The sequence below is a fragment of the Xiphias gladius genome, chromosome 10 (genome assembly GCF_016859285.1).
Source record: "Xiphias gladius isolate SHS-SW01 ecotype Sanya breed wild chromosome 10, ASM1685928v1, whole genome shotgun sequence".
Lineage (NCBI taxonomy): Eukaryota > Metazoa > Chordata > Actinopteri > Istiophoriformes > Xiphiidae > Xiphias > Xiphias gladius.
Genome location: NC_053409.1, coordinates 3,523,689 through 3,548,995, shown reverse-complemented (window position 1 = coordinate 3,548,995; position 25,307 = coordinate 3,523,689). Strand labels below are relative to the sequence as shown.

The window sequence follows — 25,307 nt, the reverse complement described above, 5'->3', positions numbered from 1 at the left end:
GCGGAACGTCACCTGAAGAGGCTCAAATTTGCTTTGTGTTTCTCTTAGGTTCGGCTTTTTACTGTGAGGGATGAGGAGCCTTTTGCATGTCTGTGACCAGGGGCCCATTGGCTCATAAACCATCCATGGTCATGGCTTTCTAAAATCTCAGTAATCTTAAAGAGTTTAATTTTTTCATCCAACCAACAATTATTGATACATCACATATTTTGGGATGTTCCCAACTATTTGCAAAAATCACTTGTTTTGAATGTACTTTTATATCCAGACATCTTTAGCATTGTACTTTCCTTTTTTGCCTTCCTCATAAGCTTCAAGCTCTGGGAGTTTTCCATACTAGACAAAATAGAAAGTATAGCTCACACTGTGGCATGTTTAAAGATTTATTAGCCAACATAGGCACAAAATCTTCATATGAAAGAGACTGACTTGCGTTAACAGGCTGGGTGCAGATTCTTGGGCTGGAGTTTGCAGACGAACCAATGAGTAGATGAGCTGATCAGGGAAGGGTGGACGGGTGGAATGGCAGGAAGGAGCCTGAATGCCACACCCAGCAGACAGATACAGACACAAACACAGATAGAGACAAACCAGGGACAAATAAAAAACACAAGGGAGAGGAGCAACAAAGCAGAAACAAAAGGGGAAGGAGAGAAAAGGCATGTACCCTGACAAAATGTTAGAAATTATTACATAATCCGTCAATATTTTTAATGGCCTATATACATATAGATATATATGTATATATCGATTCTATGTAGATATAGATATATATTTATAGCACTCTATGTAAACAAGATCCTGTTCATTTTCTCTTCCTGCAGCAAACTTAACAAGTTGGTGGAATTTCAGAAAAAGTCTTCAAATGAGCATCATTGAAGTCACCAGCGATTATGAAAAAATAAAATAAGGGTGTGCTATCTCTTCTGTCTTCTTCCTGTTTTTACTGCTACAGTAACAACAGGAACTCCCTCGGCAGATAGTATGGCCGGCACTTCACAGTCATAAAATTCCACAAGTGGAGAACAGTCTTTTGACACAATCATTCATGAACCTTTCCTTGTGGATATAAACACACAGTCCACAACCACAAGTCCTTTCTTTAGCTTCATAGTGAGTTAGCCAGTTCAGCTGGTTGGCTGTATCAAGAATGTCGCCGATCTCCAGAAGATCTTGGCAGCTGTAGCTGAGTTTCCCTGCATAAAAGGGAAACAAGGGGCATTGGCACACACTGCCATGGCAACCAAATTTTGTGTGTTTTATTGTTGTTTTAATGACTAACTTAACATCTGGCCAAGGGACAGCAGTTGAAAATTTGTCTTTTGGCTGATGTTGTTTAATGTGCATTGACCCTGAAATAACAAAAAATAGTCATCTAAAAGTTCCACATTGTCCTGGCCACAATCACACACAGGAAAAACTTGATTGTTTTCATATATAGCAATATATTTCTTAGGTTGTGCCATCCTGAGGTTTTATATCCCACCCAGCCAAGCTTCTATTAGCATCATTTTCAAATCCCTTCAGACTAGCTAACATTTGTTGAAGAGGGCAGGTAGTAATAAGATTGTCTGTACAGTTATATTCATTTAGTCATGGTGGTAACCAACTCAATTTTATTTATTTTCATATATAGCCTAGTATAGGTAATATAGCAGCAGCCTTAAAACAATGATTTTCATATGAACATTGCATAAAGTTACAGCCCCATGTTACAAGGCTGGATGTCTATAGTGTTTCTAGCAGAAAAGCGTTGGCAGAGTGCTGGGGAGCGCTTCATCCCAGCACTTCATCAAAAAAGTGCTGGCAACAATATCTTGACAACATATCACCACCGCCATTGTAGACTAGCATCGCCCCTTTGCTTTTCATTACTATTTATTTATGAAGGTCAGAGATTTTCAACTAGAAGCGCTTTGAGCGGCCATACAAAAAAGGCGGAATGCTCTGAAAAAAGATGCTGGGTGAAGCTCTTTTTCTCTAGGAGGCCGTATGTGGCCGCATAAACTTACTCCTCACTGGGACAATTGAAAAAAGACACTGGAGCTTAGAAACAAATGCTATATGGACACACACCCTAATGTAACCAGTCCTTCTTTATGAAAAATAACTGCAAAATTATTGTCATTCCCATCAGCCTCAGCTGTACTTTGGGTTTAGTGCTAATTAGCAAATGATAGCATGCATAGCATTGTAACTTAGCTCAAAGCAACACAGTGCCAATGTAAAGCCTCAAAGAGCTGCTAGCGTTGCTGTAGACTCTAAGACTTGTTAAAACAGCATTACTGGTTTTTTTAGGTTTCAAAGCTGTTATGGATTGCGCTAAAATTTTAAAATATTTCTATTCATTTACAACTTGGTTCTAAATATTGTAGGATTTGCTTCTAGTTGTGGGGGTATAATAACATTCAACCAAGGAAAAGTATAGGTTCTTTTTTTCGGTGCGCATGTGCTGATGTGCATGTGGCCTGTTGCAGTTGCTCCTGCTCATTTTCTTATTTTTCTAACTTTTTAGCTTTCTTCTTTTGTCATATTTGTTTAAGTTTTTACTTGTAAATTATTTTAGCTGTACTGTCTTTAAACATGCAAGTAGAGAGAGTTCTGGTCTGTTTTTCCCACCATGGAATATCTTCTTTCATTTTCATTGCAACTCTGTTACCACAAGACTCCAGACTCTGCAACCCAGTGCTTTCTTCATGATCTCCAGGGACTTCAACAGACAAGACTCTCCCTACTGTCACTCAGTTTGTGGACTGCAGAGTCCACTACCAGAGGAGTCAGGCCCTGGACCGGCTGTGTGATAATGTTAAAGGGGCCTGGAGATTTTACCTCGCACATTTCTTTTTGCACATTTGCATTTGTACATTTTTCTACTCACTTACCATGTAGTTATTATTATTACTATCTTATTGTAGTTTTTACTTTTTTACTAATTTACATAATCTTTCCTAACTGTGTGTTATGCAAATGTAACACAGCAATTTCCCTTTGGCGGTTATTTTCTGATTCTGAGTCTGATTATTTTCTCATGTCTGTTCTAATGCAATACTCACATGTCCATATGTAGGCCCTGAAAGAGTTGGTGTTAGCCGTAGTGGTTCTTCCTGTTCATGGGGATAATGATGTGATCCCTTCATACAGTGACTAGATTGTAAGTAATGAGGGGATTGAGAAATTATTACTCTCAATGGCATGTTAGTATTGTTTCGAGATAGACTTGAAAAAATCTGACCCCCTCTTTTAATACCTGGCACATTTTTCAAACTGAAGATTCTGAATTAGTGACAGACAGGAAACCTGGTCCATTAGAGGTTAAAAAACTGGCCTGTAACCAAATGGTTGTTTGCTTGAATCCCAGGACTAGCTGGGAAAATGTGAGGATGGAAAGTGGAGTCCAGCTGCAGCTCCTCCCATCCCTCAACAACTAGTTTCACCATGTCACAAACTGGCTTTCAATTCTGTCTTTTTTTAATTTTACATTCTATCCCAACAACATAGCACATTTTGACAGCCATTACCTCCTGTATACATACAGTGTCTTCCAAAAACTATATCCACCTCATACAGTCCAGACCACAAGTAATTGGACAGGTCCACATTTTTTTGTCCTTCAGGTTCTGTGTTTCTGTACATTAAATTTGAAATAAAATAATAGATACTACATTAAAGTGCCAAGTCTCAAGTCTCAGCTTGCCAAGTCTCATCTTGGCACGTCTCATCTTGGCACGTCTCAGCTTGACGCTTTAATGTATTCCACCTCCTCAACCGGAAAAGCTCTTTGGTTGTTTTGGTCATAATTTTAGGATCATTTTCCTGCTGAATGATGAAATGTCATCTACTGAATTTTGATTCATTTGGCTGAATCTGAGGTGGTATATTTTTGGTGAGCTGTAATATCTTTGGCTGGACTGCAACAGCAGGACCATTCCTATTAAATGTGAATGTGTGTGACTGACTGAGTGATGAAGTTACAACATTGGTCAGCAGAATGCTACGTGAATGAATCATGATATTACACCATCGGTCGGCCAGCCAAGTATTTGAGTTTCCCTACAAGCTGTTACTATTTCAAAATGAATAGTGCCTTTGATGCTAAAGTTACTGACTTTTCAGACCACTTTAGCGACCTTTTTTCAAAAGAGCAACTAGTAACAAATCTAGTGATTATTTTGGAAATGGTTAGCTACTTTTTCTAGAATAGAGTTGCCAGTATTGCCCCCTGAGCAAGAGGTCAGACTTTCCCTCTGCAGGCACACTGCTTTATACATCTCATTCAACTGACTGCACAGCAACTGACATAGACATGAATCAGCTTTTAACTTTCCCTCTCAGTGATCACTTTACAAGTAAATATAGCCAAAATCAAAGCACAGCCATTTTCTTTAACTTATGTGTATGGTTACTTTTTCAGACGACGTCAGGATTTTAGCAGTTGAGGTGTATGGTCATATATGTAGAATTGAAACCATTTGTTGAAATAGAGGCATGGCTCAGAGGTCCTAGGTCAAAGGTCCTCAGAGGGTGCCTCATAGTTTGAAAAGGAAGTGAATGCTTTGTGATCCAAATCATACGTTAGTGACATTTCTTAGGAAAACAACTGCCTTATTTAAGAGTCGGTAGTCAAGACTGATTTTCAGAGTGGTTCATTGGCTGCACACCCTCTCACAAGCAGATCTGCAGATGCTTGACTTGACGCTGTACTTCTTTGTAATAAACTTTTCCATGCAATCAAGACGGTGTCAGCGGAAACTCCTTCATCCTCTTCACATCATCAACACCATCTAATAAACTACACAGTACAAAGCAGTAGCTTGGACAGGGTTTGGAAGCGACTGCTGCTTAACATGTAGTCTTAATGGGCAGCGATTCAGTCACTATTTCATACTTGTTCCATCGTCTGAAATGAAGAGAAAAACATCTAAATGTAGGATAGTTCTGAACAGAACACAGAGACAGCTTTATGTGTGACGCTTTCTATTCTACAACCAAAAGGTTCTTGTGCCACATTGGAGTTTCCACATGTCCCTCCAGCCACAGAGGGCTGCTGTTTTGCTTTGACTGTTAGGACTCTCTAGAATATCAAGGTATTAAGAAGAATACAAGGAATCCAATATCACTTCGGACAGACATAACCAAGTACCCATAATGTGTGCCTGAAGACACATTCACTCACACTCACTCTAAGACACTTTCGCCCCAGATATTTCGAAGCCCCCTCCTTCTCATTGCCCCTCTTGTCTACTCCTCTCTGTGTGTTACAAAGCCATGCCTTTATTACCTTTTTTATTGTTTTAATGTGTACAGTGGTGTTCTTAGAGATTTACTATAATTTTTAGCTGCATTTAATTCTGCAATTTGTATGTCCTTGTATGTAAAACTTTTGTAATTTGTCCCTAATAATTAAAGATAAAAACATGATGTTTAATCTCATTGTAATCACCTAAGCATCAGGATGTCAGATCTTTGTTCACTGTAATTATCTAATTACAAAATACTGTTATTTAGGAACTTGTCTTAAAAGTTATACAATTAATCATGCGATATCTGGCCTCTGTTGCCCAGAGGTTGTGAGCGTGACACCGCCCCAGGAAGGCGAGCACACCGCAGATTTGCCAGGTGTTCCTCTTACTTTCCCTATAAAAGACCGTCATTGGAATGCAACTTCGGATTTCCTTTGTTACCGGGGCTATTGGTGTCCCAATCTGTCTCTGCTTGGGCCTACTAATCTCAGTTTAAACAGAATCTTCACTTCCACACCTTCGCTGCTGCATCATCACCTTCTTCCCCACTCGGGACACCACCACGTTGAATCAGCACAGATACGCAAGTACTATACCTTCTTTTCAGAAATTACATTTGGCTTCTCTATCCAAATGTGATTCTAAATTTACCACTGTTTTACCAGCTGCTTAAAGTAACAGTGAATTTTTGGTTTCCTTGTGTTGTCGGTTATTGTTGTGTTGTTCTGTGTTAGAGTGTGTGTATTAAACGATTAAAATAAAGTCGTTGCCTTGATTGCTTTCTATAACTTACTTTCAGTCACTCTATGTATCCAATTATTTTGCTTGTTGAAATTCAGGTTAATTTTTCCACAAAGTTAAATTAATTAAAGTGGTTCCGCATGATAATTCTGATTAACGCCATATTCCCCCAAATTAAGCAAATTTTCCCGTACATTAATGAGAACAGCTTTATTGGGAATTCGGCTGTATTAAATGATTGTATTTGAGCACAGAGAGTAGGAGAGAAGCAAACAGATAAAGGGCTGAAATCAGCTGACACTAGGCAGAATGCAAATATGATTGTGGCATTTCTGTTTTTGAGGCTTACTAGGGGTTTGCATCTTGTAGTAAATCTTCTTATGATCATCATGGACTATTTAATGCAATGGCTTTCCTGGGCTAAAGCCCAGGAACCTGGAATTACAAGGGGCCTCTGAATGTCAATAATAATAATACTAATAATAATAATAATTTTTTTTTTTTTGGGGGGGGGGTAATGTCATAAATCCTGTATACTGATTCATTGACCAGTTTGTTGACAGTGGTGATATTTGTTGACACTAATTGGTCAGTTTGGGGTCACTGTGTGCTCTGGTGACTTCTTGATTGCAAAAACATCATAAATAACCATGGGGAAATTAAGGAGAATTGGGACACCATGCTCAAACTCAAAAGGCTAAAAAAAAAGAAGAACAGGAGTTACTTAAAAGAAATAACAAAGTTAACCAGATTTTTCAAAAAGGCTCAAACACAAAGTAGCAGAAGTAGCAGTCCAGCAATTCAGCTACCAGACAAGTCTGCAGCGGCTAGTGCTAATGTTAGCATTGTGCCTCAAGAGACTGGTAATAGCTGAGAGGATGGCAAGCAGATCTTCTTATTGCAAAATGTCAATTGTGAAGAACACCAAATACTGCCACTGCCAGGACCAGACACTGACTTGGAAAAAACGGAAACAAGTTGGCCACATCCACAGCAGGGTCACTTGCTGTTCAAGGCACTTAAGGGCAGCTTCTGCTGCCACATAAGCAAACTGGAAAGACCAGCAAAGATGACACTAAAGGTTCCTCTGCTGCTGTAAGCACAAGACCAGAGGATCAATACCCTGACCTTAGAGGGTGGGAATGACTGCTTACCTAGACACTTCCAAGGTAAGACAGTGTTTAATTTTAATGCGTGTTATTATGTGTTATATGTTCTAGACTGTCTTTACTCCTTACATTGACAGACAATACCATGTCAATCTAAATGGCAACTCTAAGTCAACCATGAGCCATTTATGGGTTCTTTTATGCTTGAACTAACGACACACAGCTGACCAAGAACATTAAGTAACCAAGTGTCCAATTACTTTTGAACCCTTGCAATTTGGGCACTATGTGTAAAAGGGCTGTTTCTCCCATAAAGTTATTTCTGCATCGATGTAAAACTACTCAAATTAAAGCTGAGACTTGGCACTTTAATGTAGCATTTACTATTTTATTTCAAAAGGAATGTGCTGAAGCAGAGAGTCTGAAGAACAAAAAAGGTATAACTGTCTAAATACTTACGGTATGGACTGGACACATTTCTACTTTTCCCAAGTTACAATGAGATTGCTGCTACGCCTACTTAGTAGAGGTTTAGGTATTAAGATTAGGTTATGGTCTGGGTTAAACTTGCTTTAATATCAAATAGTATATGCTTATATGTAAGTACATTTCATTCTTGCATCACATTTTCAGACATTTTATGTTTTGGCTCGCGCAATGGTAATGTGAGTCAGTTAGTCAGCCAGTCCACCACTTTGCTCCAGTCTCAAATATCTCAAAAAATATTGGTCAGATTGGACCATTCAGTGACACCAGGAGATGAATCTTAATAACTGCAGTGATCCTTTCATCTATCACCATCATCAGGTCAACTTTTTTTCCCAAATTTTTGCAATGTGGCTGTAGACTCTGTTGTTGTAGAAGTAACTTCAACCTTTCCATGAGATCAGGTTTAAAGATTAGGTTATGGGCTCTGGCTGTTTGTTTGAATGTGCACAGCACTTTAAATAAACTGCACCTTGTCTGTATCCTGTACTGTATGTCCAGAGACAAACTCAAACTAACCTTTATGTGCCAAAAATTCCTATGTTGCCTGATAGTGTTCTGAAAGCAGCTCGAATATTCATCCATTGGTTTGGGAATCAGTGACTATAACGTTGTCTTAACTAGAATCTGTTTGGGAAAATCAACAATGGGCTTCTCAGCCTTATGTACAGAATAAGCTGCTAAACATGTGAAAGACATGCCAGTCGAGGCCCCATAAGGCAAAGCTGGCAGCAGAGGACGCTAACATTAAGTGGAACACTCACTCAGGTACCAGTTTACTGCAGCCATCTGACACTGTAGACGTCCACAGACCAGGCTGCTGTTTTAGGATAAGGCTACACAGTGCTCAATGTGTGCTTATGTCCAATCAGAGAGCATGAAGGAGAAGGCATGAGCACAGCCAAAAAGGAAACAGAATGCTTTGAGATACTTTCCTTAACATCAGTTACTTGAAAAACTGAAAAACTGCTTTGGTTGTATTGACATTTGCTCAGTCCAAGATCGGATGTGAAATTTTCTTTTGTTGTTTCTTGTTCAGACATATCAGCCAGCTACATCAGACAGCTGGAGAAAAAGGTGAGGATGCTAGAGGATGAAAACAAGCCGTCACAGCTGCTGTCATGGTCACTGCTCTCATCACTTTACACAGAACAAAACACATCAGTGTGCTTGATTTATTTTGGCTACAGGCCTGCACAGTAGGCTTTGGAAAGTGTTCACACCGTATTGCACTCTTTGAACTCTGTATGGGTTTTTAATAAATTGGATTAAACAGAGTCTGACACCATGAGCACCAACCCCCAGAAAAAACTGAGACAGCTTCAGTAATCAATAATGTTTTAATGTTTTATGTCTTGGAACTACTGTTAAATGTTTGCTTGGGGAGATGTGAACTAGTGTAATGTTGTAATGTAGTCAGCTAGTTATGCTATGGGCTACAAGTTGAGCACCACTTTACCAGTCTATATTTGTTTACATGTTGTCAAACTGTCCCCATTAAAAGTTGCTGAAATAGCTCTGATCAGCTCCTGTTTGCAGTGTACCCATGGATGTACAGACAACTATCACAGTGTAACTATGATACTGAAGAAAACTTAAAAGCATGATGATTCTCAGGCAAGTTCTGCAGTTATATAAAACTGGTATGGTTATGTAACTTATGTTTGTGTATGATTTATTGTTTGTGAATGATCAGTGTATAGTCATACACTATAGATCAGTTACTATAGTTATCGTCTGACAGACCTGCTGTATGTCCACATCTACAGGGACTTTGTCTGTCTGATGACTGTTTTTATCATTAACCTGTTGACGGCACAAAAATTTTGGTATCATAATAAAATTAGAGCATGATGTGCAGTTACCCATTTTTGAACTGTACACCAAAACCTACAAACCGTACTGCCATTGAAATATTGATTGTCAACACTGAACTTTTCTGTAGCTCACTGTAGCAATCAATTGAAATCACACCGCCATCGGACCAGCCAAGGCTAGTCGAAGCCGGCGGTGAGGGAGGGGAGAGAAGAAACATAGAAGGTCTGTAACTCACCTGGGTGAGATGGAGCTCAAACTCTTCACTGTCTGAGCTGTTTGAGATCAGATTAGTACAGAGGTATCAGAGTCGTTCAGTGATCTACCGGAGGACAGGACTCACCACTGACAGTGTCTGATTAATCGATGTCAGAGCCACTTTGAAATCAGGAATATCACATACAAACAAGAACATTTCCACTACTGTTTATTAGAGTCAGAGGGCACAACTTTTATCTTTCTACTCTAGGTTCATTGTACACGTGCAGTGACTGATTTTAGGATTCAGAAAGAATAACAAAGGACAAAACACAGGTGCCTTCAGCTGTGAAAGAAGTCATATTGAACCTGTCTTTGTCCGAGTCATAGGTTTCTGAAGTTTTGATGGTAGAAAGTGAAGTAAGCACAATGTCATGCTGTCATGTTTTCCTGCCAAAAACCCAGATTTCAGATCATTTTGAGTATTTAGGGCAGCTGTGGCTCACGAAATAGAGCAGGTCCTCCACGCACTTGAAGGTAGGTGGTTTGATCCCCAGCTCCTCCAGTCTGCATTTTGCAGAGTCCTTGGGCAAGATGCTGAGCCCCAAAATTGCCCCCGATGTATCAACGGTGGGTTAGTGTGTGTGTATGTATAGAAAAGCACTGTATGTATAGAAAATAGTACTGTGTGAATGGATGAATGTGATAGTAGTGTAAAGTGCTCTGAGTGGTTGATAAGAATACAAAAGCCCTATATAAGTGCAGTCCATTTACCATCTACTTTTACTGGTTGATTACTACATGTACTGTATGTAAAAAGTCTTAACCCATACGTAACATTACATATTTCTGCATCTCTCATCTAAAAGTTTCACCTGTGTGTGGCTAGATATTTATTATTCTTTTTCCTCACAGAACAAAACCAACTTCAGAAACAACAAAGCTTGAACTTAGTGTTTTTTATTTACTCCAGTTGCTAAAAGTTGGTCATTAATGAGATGTAACATCAGCTGTCTTTTATTGAGCTTGTAATAAAAAACATGAAATAAAAATCTTTTTTTTCATGCAAAAAAAACTTCCTGACTAAAACTCATCAAATGTTTAAATCTAGTTTTAGAAAAATATATATGGTTACATTCAGGAAGTGCAAACAACAATAGCAACACGTTTGATTTCCCAGTAGAGGTTGTAAGTCCTACCTCTGCCTCCTTCACATTAAATAGGGAATGATCCAGTGATCCATTTTCTTTTATTTATTACCAGTGTTCATGGATGATTTCTGTTGTTGTAAAATCTTGTTATATCAACCATCAGGTTTTAAAACTATGTCCCTCTCACTCTCTTTCTGTTGATGTCTCTCTCCCAGTCTAATGACACTCTAAAGACACTCAGGAAGGGTTTTTCTCTTTATCTTTCAGAAATTCTGCTCTCACAGTTCCAGGACAACATGCACAATGTAGGTATACTATAACACTGACAACAATGCGTATGTGTGTGTTTGTGTCTGTGTGTCTGACTGAATCATACCAATAACATACAGGGAATAAGAGCTTAGCTTCAAAATATTGAAACCTAATGTATGTGGTCCTATTTATGTAGTTTTGCTTGTCTCGCAATCTTTCTTTATTTCCACATTACTTCGTTCACTCCCTATATCTTTCAGTTTCATTCACTTCAGTTGTATTCAAATTGTGCTTCATTTGAATCTCCACACCAGAGGAATTACATCTGCTTGAAAAATAACAATAGAATTAGACGAGAATACATTCAATATTGCTTTCATTGCCCTTTATGAGTGACAACAATCAGAACTACATGTCCCACCTGAAATTACAAGACTTTGCTCATATAAACAGGGAATATGAATATTGTTGCCTCCACAGTACAAGATGCAGTAAAAGTCAAATTGTGAAAAATAGTGAAAAATGCCCATTACAGCTTAACAGAGCTCAATCCAGAGAATCAACAACATGTCAAGTGATAAATCTGTCAGAGTATCAGCGTTGCTGCTCATATTCCTAGTGTTTCTGCTGTTTTTCCCCTCCTTTATGTGTCTTGTGTGTCCCCAGTTTGTCTCTCTGACTGTGTGTGCATTTCTCTTGGCATGGCAATCAGTTTCCTCTTTCTTTCAATTTACTCGTGCACCTGTGACCTATCCACTAATGACTTCCTGCAATGTATATATACCACAGCTTTAGACTCCAGTCTTTGCCAGAGCACTCAGTTCACCACTTTGGTACGGCCAAACTGAAGTTCCAGTTTGTGTTTATGCTGTATTTGCCTGAATCTCGTCTAATCCTGTTTTTGCCTATGCCAGTCTGCCTGCATCAGCCAGCACATCATCTATCTGCCTGTCAAGCTGATATTCCAGTTCCCTCTGCCTGCCATGCTCCACCATCTCAGCTCCCCAAAACCTCAACGCTCCAAGTCCTCAATAAAACTGCTTTTGAACCATTGAAGTTCTGTCTGTTTTCTGCTTTTAGGTCCCAACTTTGCTGAACCTAACAGAATGATCTGGACCCAGCAGAGTCAGCCCAGGAAACAATTAGCATTCAAAGAGCAATCTCTAGCCAAGTAATTTTACTTGGACATAATGAACAACTCCTCTGGAAACTCTCAGACAATAGCCAGGCTATGGTAAATAAAATCCCTCAAGTAACTAACCAAGTCTCGTTTTTAACATCTCCCCTCACCCCACCAGCCTCTGCATTGCAGCCGTCCCAGCTCTGCTCCACCGCCTGTGTCTTTTGCCCAGGGAATCTTACGTCACAGACCCGGAACCTTTGGCCAGGGGATTAAGATAAATGCAGAGGTTTCCTTCTTCAATGCTTCCTGTTGTTCCATCAGCTGTTGTGGCATTCCCCTCTGATCAATCCTTGTGTTGGACGGCCGTCTTCCTCAACTGGCTGGGTTGAGAGCGATGGGGGGGCATAGCACAAAACTAATAATTATAAAAATAATAGGAGGAATATTAATAATAATAATAATAATAATTAAACTAAATATATTACTATATATGATAGTAATGATGATCATAATAATTGAGCGGTGGGTGTTGACCAGGATCATTGGGGAAATAGGTGCTTTGCAGTAACAGATCCAGACTCTGCAGCACTGGGCGCAGAAATACCTGCAGAAAGCAAAAGGAGGAGAGAGAAGCACAAAGATACGGGAGAGAGAAGAAGTCAAGTTAGTAACAAGCATTGATGCGATATGAATGCGTACAGATGGAGAGGAATTGGATGAGAGAGGAGCTTGTTGCATCATGGGAAGTCCCCTGGCACTCTAGGCCTATAGCAGCATAAATAGGGGTGGTTCAAGACAAGCCTGAGCCAGCCCTAACTATAAGCTTTATCAAAAAGGAAGGTTTTAAGCCTGATTTTCATTGTGGAGAGGGTATCTGCCTCCCGGACCCAAACTGAAAGATGGTTCCACAGTAGAGGAGCTTGATAACTGAAGGCTCTGCCTCCAATTCTACTTTTGGAGACTCTGGGAACCACAAGCAAGCCTGCGTTCAATTTTGAATTATATTCTGGATTTTACAGGGAGCCAATGCAGAGGAGCTTAACACAGGAGAAATATGATCTCTTTTCGTCGTTCCTGTGAGTACTCGCGCTGCAGCATTTGGGATCAGCTGGAGAGTATTTAAAGATATGTTGGGGTAGCCTGATAATGAGTTGCAATAATCCAGCCTAGAAGTAACAAAAGAATGGACTAGTTTTTCTGTATCTTTTGGAGACAGGATGTGCCTGATTTTTTTCAATGTTACGTAGATGAAAAAAGGCTGTCCTTGAAGTTTGTTAAAGGAGTTAAAGCACCTGATCAGAGATAACTCAGAGTCCTGACAGTGGTGCTGGAATGCCATCTGGAGTAACCATCTGCCATCTAGAATGACTATATCATTAGATAATGTGTTTCTTAGATGCTGGGGGCCAAGTACAATAACTTCAGTTTAACAACAGAAAGTTACTGGTCATCCAGGTCTTTATGTCCTTAAGAAGTGCTTGGAGTTTAGCTGACTGATTGGTTTCATCTGACTTCACTGACAAGTACAATTGGTATCATCTGCATAACAACAGAAGTTTCCTAATAAGTGTTTCCTAATAATATTGCCTGAAGGAAGCATATATGGGTGAATAGAACTTGTCCAAGCACAGAACCTTGTGGAACTCCATGGAAAATTTTTAAGAATATGGGAATATTGTTTACGTGCAACTGAAATCGATCTGATAAATAGGATTTAAATGCCAATTAAATGTTCCAGTGTTTTTAATGGGATATGATGGTCAGTGGTATCAAATGCAGCACTAAGATCGAACAAGACAAATACAGAGACAAGTCCTTTGTCTGATGAAATTAGGTCATTTGTAACTTTTACCAGTGCTGTCTCTGTGCTATGACGCACTCTAAATCCTGACTGAAAACCCTCAAATAAACTATTATCATGTAAAAAGTAACAAAACTGGTCGGTGACAGCTTTCTCAAGGATCTTAGAGAGAAAGGGGAGGTTAGATATGGGTCTATAGTTGGCTAAAATATCTGGATCAAGAGTAGGCTTTTAATGAGGTATAATTACAGCTATTTGAAAAGACTGCTGTTTTAGATGAAGACATTGTTCAAGTTAGTTGGCCAAGGTTGATGGGAGAAAAACTTACTAAGTATATATCAGGTTTTACAGCTGTTTCTAAGGTTCCTGTGTTTCAAGATCAATCTGTGCTGGTTGAGGGCATTAGGTGGTGAATTTTGTCTCTAATAGTTACGATTTTATCATTAAAGAAGCTCATGAAATTGGGACTACTGAGAGCTATGAGAATACATGGATCAATGGAGCTATGACTCTTTCAGCTGGGCTACAGTGCTGAAAAGAAACCTAGGGTTATTTTTATTTTCCTCTATTAAAGATAAGTAATATGCTACTCTGGCATTACAGAGGGCCGGTAGAACGCCATATCCTTTCAAGTTTTCGCGTAGTTTGCTTTAATATGCGGGTTTTGGATTTAAACCATGGAGCTAACCTCCTTTGTTTTATTATCTTCTTTTTTAGAGGGGCAATAGAGTCGAGTGTCATTCTCATTAAGCCTGTAGCATTATCAACAAGATGGTCAGTTTGGGAGGGACTAAAGTTAGCATAGGTGCTAAGTGCTGATGGAATCAGTTCCTTAAATTTAGCTACAACACTATCAGCTATACATCTAGAAAAGGCCTTTCTGCCTAATGGTGTGTAGTCCAGTAATAGGAATTCAAAAGTTACCAAACAATGGTCCGATAAAAGAGGATTCTGTGGAAAGACTACTAAATGTTCAATTTCGATGCCATAAGTCAGAACGAGGTCAAGGGTGTGGTTAAAGCAGTGAGTGGGTTTATTTACACACTGGGCAAAGCCAATTGAGTCTAATAATGAGATAAAGGCATTTCTAAGGCTATCATTATCAACATCCACATGAATACTGACATCACCTACTATATTTACTTTATCTGCACTAAGGACTAAAGTATGGTAAGAGTATTGGCCAGGAGCGCAGTACACTATAACAAATCGAATAGGCTTTAAAGTTTTCCATGATGGCTGTGTAAGACTAAGAACCAGGCTTTTGAATGAGTTATAATTGAGTTTAGGTTTAGGGTTGATTATTAGGCTTGAATTAAAAATGGCTGCAACTCCACCTCCTCAGCCGGTGCCTTGAGGAATGTGAGTGTTAATGTCACTGGGTGGAGTGGATTAATTTAAGCTAGCATATTCACCATGACACAGCCAGGTTTCAGTGAGATTAAATATATCAATATAATGATCTCTTTAGATCATTTACTAGTACAGCTTGGATGGGAGTGATCTAATTTTTAAGAGTCCACATTTATTTCACCTATTGTGTTGTACTTCTGCAGTGGTGGTCTTAATTTTTATTAGGTTTCTGTGTAAAACTCCTCTTCTGTTTCTTTTTGATTTAATTAATTTAGGTGGTCACGGCACATAGAGTCCAAAACCCCATAGAGACATGGTCTCTATGGGGTTTTGGGTGGTTGACTGATGTAATGGAAGCCAAGAAAAGCATGTAATACAGCAACTCAGCCTCCTGGTCTCAACTCTGGGTTGTCAAGGTTTTGGTCTACTAATAAACTCAGTCAGATTTCTAGATATGAGAGCTGCTACATCCAAAGTGGGATGTATGCCGTCTCTCCTATTCAGACCAGGTCTTCCCCAAAATGTCCTCCAATTATCTACAAAACCCATGTCGTTTGCTGGACACCACCTTGACAGCCAGTGGTTGAATGTGGCTATACATGTCATTGCTCGTCAGATTACCCAGGAGCCCAGAGAAAACTACAGATGCAAAGACAATTCTTTGCATATGTACACACCAACTCAACATTAATTTTGTGACCTCTGATTGGAATAATCAGGTGTCGTTACCGCCGACGTGAATATCAGTCTTACTATATTTACATTTATCCTTAGCCAGCAGTTTCAAATAGGATTCTACATCGCCCATTCTGGCCCGAGAAATACATCTGACTATGGTCACTGGTGTCGCTACCTTCATGTTTCTCAAAATAGAGCTGCCAATGAATTTTAAGTACAGAATTAAAATATCTTCGAGGAAAAAAAAGCAAATTAATCAATTTTGTATAATCAGACTTTTTAATAAAATGTCCAAACTTATTGAACAACAAAAAAAAATGCTTTCATATAGTGATGAAATTAAATTAGTTCCTCAAACAAAATAATTTTCCGTGTTCAGAAGACCTGAATTAACCAATATGGTTAATTCAGGTGACGGTTTTACTGCATAAAAAGGGGCTGATTGTTTCCGGGTTCTTTTTCACAATGTTGAAGACAAGAGAGCTGTCTGAGAGCATCAGAAATGCTATTATCAAAAAACACAACAATTCCAAAAGCTACAAGGCATTCCCCAAAGATCTCAAATCCAGCAGTTTCATAGTCATTAAACTGTTAAGACGATTCCAGGATGTGGTACCAAGAAGGAACTCAATGAGAGAAGTCTGAAAAGGTTGATGCAGATTGTGGAAAAAACACCACGCATCTAAAAGATATAGGGAGCTTCAGGCTGACCTGGAGCAATCTGGGGAGGTGGTTTCAGCCCATACCATATAATACACACTAAACTAAGTACAGCTCCACAGGTGAAGACCAAGGAGGACACCATTATTGAAAGAAAGACTAATGTTTGCAAAAACTTTCATAGACATACCACAGTCTTTCTGGGATATTATTCTGTAGACAAATGAAACCAAAGTAGAGCTCTTCGGGAATGCAGTGCATCAGTTTGTTTATAGCTGCTAAAATGAAGCCCATAAGGAAAAAGACCCTAAAACTTACATGGAGGTTTTATCATGCTGCGGGGCTGCTTTGCTGCCTCTGGTACTGGAGGCATGGAATTTATGGAAGGAATGATGAAATCAGAAGATTACCAAGGCATTTTAGAGCAAAATGTATTACCCAATGTCAAAAAACTAGGTGAAGATCTTGGGTCTTTCAGCAGGACAACGACCCAAGGCACACATCCACCAGCTCAAAAGAATGGTTGAAAAGGAACAGATGGACTGTTTTAAACTGACCAGCAGGGAGTCCTGACCTAAATCACATTGAAAACCTTTGGAGAGGGCTGAAATCTGCCCATTGCATAAAGGATTGTTTACTTAAAACTTAAAAGAGCTTGAATGCATAGCAATGGAAGAATGGCAGACACTACCAGCAGACAGGTGCAAGGAGCTTCTAGATGGCTACAAGAAACATTTAGAGGCTGTCATTGTTGCCAAAGATTCTGCAACCAAATATTACAGAAGAGTGCCAATAATTATGTCTGGGGTACTAAAATATTTTGATTATACAAGATTGTTTAATTTTCATTTATTTCTGAAGATTCCTTACTTAAAATTCAGGGGTGCCAATAATTTCAACCAGGACTGTAAGTGATCTCTAGACAACAGTAAAATATTACCTGCCAAAAGGCAAGCAGTCCTCCTGAACACCTGCATGTTATAAAGGTCTGTAAGCTGGGCTTGACTCCTCCCTGAAATCTTATGAGCCACTTTGATGAGGCTACCAAGCTTTTTTTTTTTTTTGGCCAGTCAAATTACCATACCAAGCAACAATGCAGAACATTAAAACTAATTAGATAAAACTTGTATAAAAGAGAGTCATCATCACAGAGGAGACATTAAAAGAGCACAGTTTCCTGTTGTTGGACCTTTTTTTGTCATGTAAACAATGTAAGATTCAAAACACAATTTGTTGTCAAGAACAATAACCAAGTATTCTTCCTGTCCAACGGCCTTGAGGAGAACCAGTGGAAGAGTGCAGCTGACTGTAAAAGGAGCCATTTACCCTCACACACTGGGGCTTATCAGTCAGGAAGTTTAAAATCCAGCCAACTAGATTAAAATCCAATTTAAAAAGACTGGATTTGGCAGATAAGCTGCCACATCTGTTGGCATTTTATCTGCGAACAGATGTGGATAGTGTTAAAAGGAGAATTCCATAAACAACATCCCGGCATGAGCTTTTATCCTCTAGGTGGCGATGCAGAAAGTTTAATAGCTTTTTAGTCTTAGCAACTGGGACATTGTGGAAAATATCCATATCTTTGTTGCTGAGGAGACAGAGAGAAAATAAAATGAAAGATGCAGCACATCTGCTCAGCACAGGCTTTAGGAACCTGGCTGCAGATATTATCAGGTCCAGGAATCTTACTAGACTTGGTAAGTCTGAAGTGTTTTTCCACACTTTGAATATCAGCCAAAGTTGGAGGAGCTCTATTGTTGTCCTTTAAAGCATTCAGTGTATCAGTGAAGTCATGATTATCAAATCTAAATAAAAAGCGTTTAACTCATCAGCCTGCTGTTTGTCTGAATCAAAACCATCCAGTGCAATGTTACTATTGCCTTTGTCATTAGATCCAGTCATAGCTTTCATAGTGTTAGAGGCTTCCCTTAAATTGTTACTGCCCAGCTCTGCTTCAATTTTATCTCCTGAGTACCTGAGTTTAGCCTTTTTGATTTTTGAGCTGATCTCCCTTTTTGTTTTCCATAACTTCAGTAACATTATCCTCATTAAAAGCATTTTTCTTTTCCAAATAAGACCCTTTAGGGCTGATGAGGAGGCCCATTGTTTGTTGTTAGGAAAAAATCTCACAAACCTTGGTGGGAATAACATTGTCTCAACAAAACGAGAAGCAGCTACACACAACGTCCATTAACTAATTAATATTGTCCAAGGATTCTGTAAACACCGACCAGTCTGTGCAGTTGAAGCACCCTTGTAGGGCACGAGAGGAATCCTCATTCCAGACCTCCAGCCATGTTTCCCTGAATTCCATGAGACAAGCTTCTCTGTATGTAGATGACTGATATTCCCATGTAATGGATCCTTTTTATTGCTTAATGATTGGACATTAGCCAGGATTATGGAAGCCAGGGGAATGCAATTGTTTTGAAGTTGTTTCCGTAAATGCTGACACACGCCGCCGCCACTTTCTTGAAGTCATTTCTTGTGATCACAGACTCAATATCTCCTGATTTATGTTAGAAATCCTTGAGGAAAAAATGTAGGATCCAAGGTCTGACAACTTAGATTTAAGTGAAACTCTGGATACTGGATTTTTTGGGAGTGAGAGTGACTCCGGGCAAGGTTCGTGAATATTACTGAAAGCAAGTAATAAAACATCTCCATCTCTGCACCGACTCATAAATTTATTTAGGACTTTAAAATACTCAAAAACTGTCCCACTTAGAAAGAGATAATATATAAAACAACACTGAGATTTAAAAACGCCCTGACACCAGGAACCTGCTGCCGGTTGCCACATGAGCAGTGCCCTTGTCCTTATATATTAAAGTATCCTCAGTTCATTTAATAAATTTAATAAATTATTTTTTGTTTGCTGAAAATGATATGTCTCCCACTTTTGTAATGGCCTCATGCCAGGTTGTGACAAAAATTGGGGGCTTGTCCGCTTGCCGGGTTCGGTGCGTTTGAGTACACACTGAGCAGTTGATTTGGTCCTGGTGTGAGATGATATGCAGCTGCATGGAGGACAAGTGCCTGATACCAACTGGTTCGTTTTATCTCTGAGGGTCAGGCTGTACCTTTTAACTGAACAGTGAGCAAATCAATACTTTCCATAGATATTATAAAGGCAGCTTAACAGGTGAATAGTATCGAGTGAATAGTATTAAAATTTTCCATTACAATTCCCCACTATGAGCATTTTAATGCTCATTTAAATCAACCACAAAATTTTAATCATTATGAGTTACTTCAGAATACTGTACATTTGTAAGAAATTAATGGCATATTAAATAGCAGATAGCATAAGCATAGTAAGCTAAAGTAAAATGTTTCATCTGTCCAGTCAGATGCATTTGACATTGTGATTGTCCCATAAACTGTCCTGTGCCGTTCTTACACAGGTTTTGGATTAAAACTTTCCTCGCAAAGCATCTTCCAAAGGCTAATAGCTGGGTTGTTGGAATATGGTGCTTTCAGGTATGCTATTGTAGTTGGTTTGCAGTCTTCTTTAGATGTCACCCATTGATGTCTGCCTTCGGGCTTCCGGGTATTAATGTGTCCTAATGTGTTAATGGTCGATATATTACCAATATGGGTCTGGTTCCTGGATCCCCCTGGCTAAGAAATTTCAGGAACGACGACCAGGAGTTATGATGTTCTGGGTTCTCACTATCTTATCTTGCGCACTTAGATCAGGAACTCTCTTGCAGTGGCTAGCATGTATCCATGTGGCTCTCTCTGGAACCTCCACTGCGGTCTCACTTGTCAGTGGCACTTAATATGGACTGTTCAACCTTCGAGCCTTCCAGTTCTTCCTCCTCAGGTCCTTCACCAGAATCCAAATGCCAGGTCTCAGGTCATGCAATGCTGTTTCAGCTGGTGTTGGTAGGGCTGCTCTCACCTGATTGTGAACATCACAAAGGACAGAAGATAGGTTTGCACAATAACGCAACATTTCATCTTTACATAGGCTGGTGCTTGGGAGTTGCCTTTTAAAAGGTCTAATTCCTGTTTTGAGTGGTCTGCCAAACAGGATATCAAAAGGACTTAAACCATGACCATGACCGTGATCTTATTCTTGCTCTCATTTGCATCAAAAGAATTGGAAATGGTTTTGTCCAAGGCAGTCCCGTGTCATCACAACATTTTGCAAGTTTGTTGTTGAGGGTACTATTTTCTCTCTCAATGGCACCACCACTGGCTGGATAATAAGCACAGTGTTGTTTCATGTCAATGCCAAAATACTCACCAATGCTCTTCAGACCAGCACAGACAAACGGGGAACCATTATCACTGCTGAGTTTACCTGGAATTCCGCATCTCGGAATGATCTCAGTAACTAAAGCCTTAGCTACTGCTGCATACTGTTTAGCTGTTGGGAAAGCTTCAATTCATTTAGAAAACATGTCAACAATGACAAGACAATACTTTTTCCCTTCACTTGGTATTAACTCAATGAAATCCATTTGTAGATGGTCAAATGGTTTAATCTGGTGGTGGGTGAGCTGCTTGGTCTGTCTTGATACATCTGCCTATATTGTTAGTAGCACAAATCACACAACGTTGACAACATTTTTGTGAGAGTTAGAGAGGTAGAGAATCCTTTTGTGAACCAATATTTTTGAATCTCATTTAACATCCCCCCATTCGACACATGGTCCTTCTCATGTGTCAATTTAGCACAGTGAGGAAAAAGATATTTAGGTAAACAGGGTTTTATTGTTTGGTTCAAACCATATGCCATCATTGTATGTGCAGCCACTTCTCTTCCAGACTGTCTTTTTATCAGCAGAGGCTGCTGTATGTCCTGCAAATCAGCTGTGGGATGTGTCATCAGGCATAGAAACACATTGAGCAGTCATTGTCTATTTTGCAGCCTTCTTGGCAGCTGCATCTGCTTTTGCATTCCCCTGTGAAACTAGGTCAATGTTGTTAGTGTGATCTTCGTATTTACATGCAGCAAGCTGTTTTGGGAGGTGGATGGCATCAAGCAATGCAGAGACAAGTTGGTAATGTGCAATGGGTTTGCCAGATGAAGTTAAAAAGTTTCTGTGTTTCCACAGTGAGACAATATCATGAACACCAAATGCATATCTGCTGTCTGTGTAAATTGTTGCTGCTTTACCTGGTGCCAGTTTGCATGCTTCAGTCAATGCTCTGAGATCTGCTGCTTGGGCAGAATAATCGGCAGGTAATGGTTCTGCATTGAGAGTGTCAAACAGAGTCACAACAGAATAACCCGCTTGATTCTTGCCTGTCTCTGGATTGCGAGAAGCCGATCCATCCACAAACAGTTCCAGGTCAGGGTTCACAGGGGTGTTTCCTGTAAATCAGGTTGGGGTGAACAAACTTAAGTTATGGCAGCAACTCAGTCATGTGACCATCTTCTTGAGTGGCAAGAAGGGTTAAGGGTTAAGAACACTACATCTTTCCACAGGGATGTTAGGCATTTCTAACTCTATTTCACTCATTTCTAAGTGTTGTATCTTGGAGTTGTGACGTCAAATAGCCATACACGGTCTGGGTAAATGGTCTCAGCGGGTCAGGCAATGTTGGTGTGGTTTGCAGTGCTGTTTTCAGGCTTTCAAATGCATCAGATGCTTCTGGTGTCTTTTCAACTTTGTGATTTGCCGTGAGGCCTTGTCAATGAGCAATAGTTGCTAATGGTGCCTCAATTTCTGCATAAGTTGGAATCCACTGTCTACAGTAGGATGTCACACCCAAAAGACTCATTATCTTTTTCTTTGTTTCAGGTTTTGGGATGTTACGGATGGTTTCAACTCTTTTGGGTGAGAGGGACTTGCCCTCTTGTGTGATCACATGAGTCAGAAAAGTGACGATTTGAGAAACCCACTGAAGTTTTGACAATCTTGCTTTGTGGCTGTTTTCAGCCAAATATTTCAATAGAGCCAGTCTGTTGGTGAACAGATCCTCAAATCATCAACATACTGCAGTATGTACCCATAGGCAAAATGAGTTTGTCAAGATTTTGCTTTAATGCTGCATTAAAGAGGGATGGAGATTCATGGTAACCTTGACAGAGACTTGAAAGTATAAAAATTGCCTTCAAATTGAAACGCAAACCAGAATTGACTGTCTTTTTGTACTGGAATGCTGAAAAATGCGTTTGTCAAATCAACTACAGAAAACCATTTACCGTCTGGTGGATCTTGAGACAGGATTGTATGTGGATTTGGAACATTTGGAGAACATGCTAAAAGTGCAGCGTTCGTGGTCTGTAAGTCCTGAAAAAAGCAGTATTTTTCTGGCTGGCCAACATCCCTAATCTTTTTGAAAGGAAAAATCGGTGTGCGTACAGGGGAGGTTTCAAACTGCACAATAACTCTGCTTTTAGTTAAAGACAGGTGTGATGCCCACTACGGCTTCCTATTTCATTCGATATTGGTTTTGACAAGGCTGTTATGAGGATTTTGGTGTGATCACAATGGGTTCCACACCCTTAATTAGTCCTACGTCATATTTATTTTGCCCCAGAGGCAATTTGGAACCTTACTCAATTCAGGAATTTCAGATGTGTCTCACACAAAAAATTAGTTTGGGTCAAATGTGTATTTTGTTTTGTGTCTCATGAATTCAGGAAGTGTATAATCTTCCTCTGGTACCAGCTGTACTGTGTGTTGTGTATTTACCATTTTGTGTATTGTATTTAGCGATCACTCTTCCAATAGAGCCACTTAATTCTCAGAATGACATTTCCACTCTCTCTATAACATTTCTCTTCATAATCTCTGTCCTGTCCGAATGAAACATTTGATGTGCAGTATAGGTCTTGTGGTTTCATGTGATCCGTGTCTGAGGATGTGGTCAGTTTTGCTGCTTCTTGTGTTAATGCATCATTCACAGAACTAAGTGCTGTGTGACGAAACCACTGATAAGCATACAGTACACTATCTGGTGAGTTCTTCACAAAGGAGGCTTCATATATCATTCTTGTGACTATGATGCTGTCTGGTTTTTACACAAGCACAATGCCCAACTTGCACATCAGATCTTTGCTCATGAGATTAATAGAAAAGTAGGGAGACAGCAAAAATGCATGCTTAAAAGCTCCTTCTTGTTCATCTTGGCATTGCAATGGGGTTGTTCCTTAGTCGGCCAATGCCAAACCTGTTCCTGAGCTGGCCTTCTCAGCTGACGTCTTCTCAGTTCCCAAGCCTGTTCCTGAGCCGGCTGATGTCGAACCTGCTCCAGGTTCCCAGTCGGCGGCCTGGTCGATATCTGTACCTGGTTTCCAGTCAGCAGTCTGGCTGACTCCTGGTCCTGAGCTCCCATTAGGTCTGTCCAACTCCTGGTCCCGATTTCCAGTTGGCGGCCTGACTGACACCTACTAATGATCCCCAGTTAGCAGTTCGTGCGGCACTAGCCCCTGATGTCCCTGCTGAAACCAACTCCAGATCTCCTGTCGACGCCCCTGCTGACACCAGATCCAGATCTCCTGTCAACAGTTCCTGCTAACACACTGCTTGACCTCCCAGATCATCAGTCAGCTTTCTTTGCCCACGCCCAGTTAGGGTGTCAAGAAAGATTCAGCCTCAACCTACAGCTGAATCTCCTGGTGCCGGCTATCTCTTCAGACCACCAGTCTTTTTGCTGACCTCCAGAGCAGTTCCACCCATAGCACTGGCCCCCAGAGCAGTCTCGCATACAGTGTCAGCTTCAAAGTCATCATCCAGAGAGGTTCCATCTGTCTGGTTGTCCTCCAGCTTTCCTTCCTGAGGGGAGCAGCTTTCACCATTGCCCTCCTGCTCAGCCTCCAGAGGGGACCTGCCATCGCTGTTGGCCCTCAGTGAGATCCAGCCTTCGTCCCTCCCCCCGCCAACACTTTCCAGAGAAGTTCTGCCTTCGTCCCTAACTTTGCCTGTCTGCCCGGCCTCTGGGCAGCCCTCCCAAGTGACTCCCCCAGTCTGCCAGGCCTACAGTCCATTCACCTGAGGTCCCCTGCTCCAAACATCCCTTTTCCCTCCCTGGTCTACCCTTCTGCTGTTCCCCCAAGATTCCCTGCTCTGTCCCTAGTCTCCTCTTCTGCTGTTCCACTGAGATCCCCAGTTCCTGGTTTAGCTCCTCAGTTTTCCTCTTGTGTTTTTTCCTGACACCCATCTTCCTAGATTCATGTATGCCATCTCATTCACCTGAATTAGTGTACGTTTATTTCTCACTGAGTCACATCACTCATCCAGCCTGCCTCCGTTTCTTTCTGCATTTGAGTCCAGAAATTATTGAGGATTTTATAAAAAGGTGAAAAAAGCTAGTAAAATGTCTTGAAAGCCTATGAGGTGGTCCCCAAAGTTTACCGCCAGTGTTTTTGGTCCTGGAAGTGGAAAGATAAACAAGCTCATTTTGAATTTGCACAGAACTTGTCTCATTTCAATTGTTGGTGTTCTGCTGCAAGACTGACCACTTTTGAAGATCTTTGTGGTTTGATAGCATTGGATCAGTTGAAAAATTCCATTCCAGAGCATATTGCTACATATTTAAATATAAAGTTACTGATGTTCTGGAAGAAGCAGGTCTAGCTAACGATTATGTCCTGATCGTAGAGGTAAAGTTGAAGATGTGCGACCCGTGTTGACAGGGGAAATTCTGGTGTATGTTAGTATAGAAAGATGCCACTGTCAACATTGGGTGTGGCTAAAGGCTTGATTATGCGTGGACTTGCCATTATTGTCATTG

At 40.2% G+C, this 25,307-nt stretch overlaps 1 protein-coding gene across 1 annotated transcript in view; it reads left to right on the top strand.

Moving 5' to 3' along the window:
* The window catches only part of ccdc85ca (coiled-coil domain containing 85C, a), a 32,364-nt gene extending 8,396 nt beyond the window's left edge, over window positions 1-23,968 (top strand). The window contains 2 exon segments of the mRNA XM_040137334.1: window positions 8,616-8,740; window positions 23,729-23,968. Of these exon segments, the coding sequence (XP_039993268.1) occupies window positions 8,616-8,740; window positions 23,729-23,968 (365 nt within the window).
* The last annotated feature ends 1,339 nt before the right edge of the window (window positions 23,969-25,307 follow it).